The sequence below is a fragment of the Nicotiana sylvestris genome, chromosome 7, assembly GCF_000393655.2.
Source record: "Nicotiana sylvestris chromosome 7, ASM39365v2, whole genome shotgun sequence".
NCBI classification, from domain to species: Eukaryota; Viridiplantae; Streptophyta; class Magnoliopsida; order Solanales; family Solanaceae; genus Nicotiana; species Nicotiana sylvestris.
In genome coordinates this window covers 116789103-116792309 of record NC_091063.1, presented here as the reverse complement: position 1 = coordinate 116792309, position 3207 = coordinate 116789103, and the positions used below count along the sequence as shown (strand labels likewise).

The window sequence follows — 3207 nt, the reverse complement described above, 5'->3', positions numbered from 1 at the left end:
CTTCTGCACTTTTGCATCTTAGAAATCCTGCCTATAAGTTCTGCATATATATCATAACAATAGCTTTTGGATTTTTGCATCTCATATAAAGAACATGACTATAGGATTCTGCATTTTGCCTATCATATAGAAAGCATGTATATAGGGTTTCTGAATACTACATACGTATCCATCACTAGGCAAACAATATATAGGCTTAAATAATAAAATCAGCGTTTCAGACGCCATGCCTATAGGATTTCTGCATTTTCGTAAAGGTTAAAATAAGTCACACTTAGAAAGCATGCCTATAGGAATAAGAAACTAATTTGAATCCCTCAACTTGCTTATAAGTTTAAAATTAGTAATAGCATTGCTTAAACGCTTGCAGAACTTATGTTCCTGCTGTTAATAAATCTGCTTCTGAAATCAGTATCTTTCTCTCGTATTTAGATATCATGCCTATAAGTTTCACCTAAGTAAGCTATAAGGTACATTAGCTAATTGAATCAGACTCTGTTAGTTCCAACCAGCAGGCAGGTCTGATTCCGATTTCTTATCTGAAATGTGTAATAGACCAGTCTGCCTCCTTAACGTTTAAGTTTAATTCAGACCATAACCAGTATCTGCAAGACATGCTAAACAATCTGTCTTTAAGTGAGGATGTATGTCTGATCCTTTTAAATTGTTATGTGTTTCCCAGATATGCCTTATGTGTTTTTGTTTGTCGCTTTAGAATTTTATCCTTTTAAACCATACAAAGCCCAAATTTCCCTTCCCTTTAGGACTAGTAGTCCCAAATGCCTTCGGGACTGATAGGATTGGGGAGGGTACTAGCATGCAATAAGTAAACAAAACTATTCCGTGTTTAATACCCCAACGAGATGGGAAAGGGTAGATATGGATATGATGACCGGTGTGCTAATACCACGTGTAACCCCTCTTCTGAGGAGTGATTATCGGGTATTGCATTGATGTGATCCATATTATTTATAAACCTAGGACCCCCTTCCCTTTACTTGTTTATTTTATTACTTTCAAAATTTCAAAACTCTTTTTTCTCAAATTTCAGCTTCCTTGTTTCTTCAAACTTTAACTTATTTGCAATCACAATGTGACAACCCCTCATATTTGAAACCCCTATTTGCTTATTTATTATTTGTACTTAAGTCACAATTGTAGCATGGCCGGGAACCACACTAGTGGATCTTGAGGGGTGCCTAACACCTTTCCCTCGAGATAATTTCTAGCCCTTATCCAAACTCTGATTTTTCTAAACAAATTCTTCCTAGTGTCCTAATGCACTTAATCATTAGGTGGCGACTCTTCAAATCAAAAAACCCAATTCCCAAAAGGGAACGAGTTGTCCTCCCAAATGTCATAAACCCGATTTCGCAAGAAAAAGGGGGCGCGACACAAACACACGGGTCAAGTTCTAGACATCAAATTCAATGCACAACATACAACAACCCTCACATGCACATGACATATGGCTCACTCAAGATTGGATCATCAAGACACTCTAGTCAAAGCAGTTAAGCAAAATTAAGAATATAAGATTTAAAGTACTTATACAAGAGTAAAACACTGAGCCTAAGCATCACAACCAAAGTACTCACTATTTTCAAGGCATAACAAAGTCAAGAGATATTGCTTCAATTCAAAACACAACACAATAGATCCTATTCCCAAAAAAAACTAACTACACCCGGTTCAAACAAAATCCTTGGAAAAGAATTGTGGCACAAAGAAAAACCAAGGGGTAATTGCTACACTACCTAACAAAAGAAAATCTTTTTTTGTATTTTTTCTTTAGACTTAAATCCCTCAAGAAAATTGTCTAATTGATCCGTCGTTGGGAAAAGTCCAATCTTTTAAAAAAATATATTATTTAATTAAACTAACACAGCTAAAGTAGCATGAAAAGAACCCAGACAATCTCCTCACCCCACATTTAAAATTGTGCATTGTCCCCAATGCACATCATAACTATAAGAGGGTAAGAGAAACTCCTGGTAGGCCAAAGGCCGAAGCACTAACAACTCATGGGATACTCAGACTTCTCCCAAGCTTGGTCCTCTGTGCGGGTACCTCACACTTAGTTCCAACCATCTGGTTTGCTATTGCATACTTCCAATAGTTTTGCTTTCCATGCTCCTAGAAAATCGAAAATTGACACTATAAAAATAATACAATTAAAAACAATTATAATAAAAAATAAAAGAAAGCAATAAAGCTGGGTTACCTCCCAACAAGCGCTTGATTTAACGTCGCAGCACGACGCAAATCACTTTTTGCCTCCACCTCGAGCTTATGAATTGAACCCCCAATTTGGCATCAAGTTTTCGGCTATGCTCCAGGGATGGAGGAACAAATCTAATTGGCCCAAGCAACCATTGTACTATTCTATACTTCTTGGCTTTTAGATGAGGTATGTAGTCTTGTCTTTCTGGCAAGAAAAATTCCAGAATGTAGGCACCATGTTCCTTATTCCTTTGCTTCTCAATCGGCTCGGATGACTCTATTTCCATATCGTCATCCAAGCACAATGTAGAAAAAATGTTTGGAGTGAGGACCAACGCGCTCACACACATGAACTTCTGGACTTTCAGCATCCTCAACATCAATGATACTAGAGTCAACAAAATTTGTATCCTCAATGTCCTTGGCTGACTCTAGTCTCATTTCTACAACACCGACATCCTCAAATTGTAGTTGGCTAGGTTGTTGATGTTCTACTCTGACCTCCTCAATTAGAACCTCAAATGCATTCTCTTCTTGGCTCTTATCCTCAAAATTGGCTTGCTGAGCATTAAAAGCTTCAACCACTTGACTCACTTGAGCTTCCAACTTGCAAATAGTTGCCTCTTTCCTTTCTATCTGCAATTGTTTCTCATTGCTTTGTTCCAGAAGGCACTTTAGCATATCCTTGATCTCCTTCAGGTCCGCATTCCCAAGTTCTTTGTTCCTATTAACTTCACAAGAAAAGGTAGAATCATCATAGTAAGGGGTTGGAGAAAGATAAGAAATATAAGCACAACTATGAAAGTGACCATTTTTACCACCACACACATCACACACATTCCACAAATAAGATTGAGTTGGTGCACATAACTTGCTCTCGGGAATATTTTGATAATTTTGATACGGATGGTTTCCTTTACAATATTTATGAGGATCAATAGTAGAATTATCTACATCTAAATTCTCATAATTCCAAGATGTCAT

At 37.2% G+C, this 3207-nt stretch overlaps 1 protein-coding gene across 1 annotated transcript; it reads right to left on the bottom strand.

The window, feature by feature from the left end:
- Window positions 1–2514: 2514 nt before the first annotated feature.
- Window positions 2515–3207, bottom strand: LOC138873664 (uncharacterized). Its single transcript, XM_070152140.1, has 2 exons — window positions 3144–3207; window positions 2515–2954 (listed from the first exon to the last, which is right to left on the bottom strand). The coding sequence occupies exons 1-2, from the start codon at window positions 3205–3207 to the stop codon at window positions 2515–2517; spliced, it is 504 nt and encodes a 167-aa protein (XP_070008241.1).

Bases quoted from the DNA above. Each gene is read 5' to 3' on its own strand.
- LOC138873664 (XM_070152140.1), bottom strand. From the start codon at position 3,207: ATGACATCTTGGAATTATGAGAATTTAGATGTAGATAATTCTACTATT. The intron at 2,955-3,143 runs GTAAAGGAAACC...TTTCTTGTGAAG, and splicing joins TATTGATCCTCATAAATATT to TTAATAGGAACAAAGAACTT.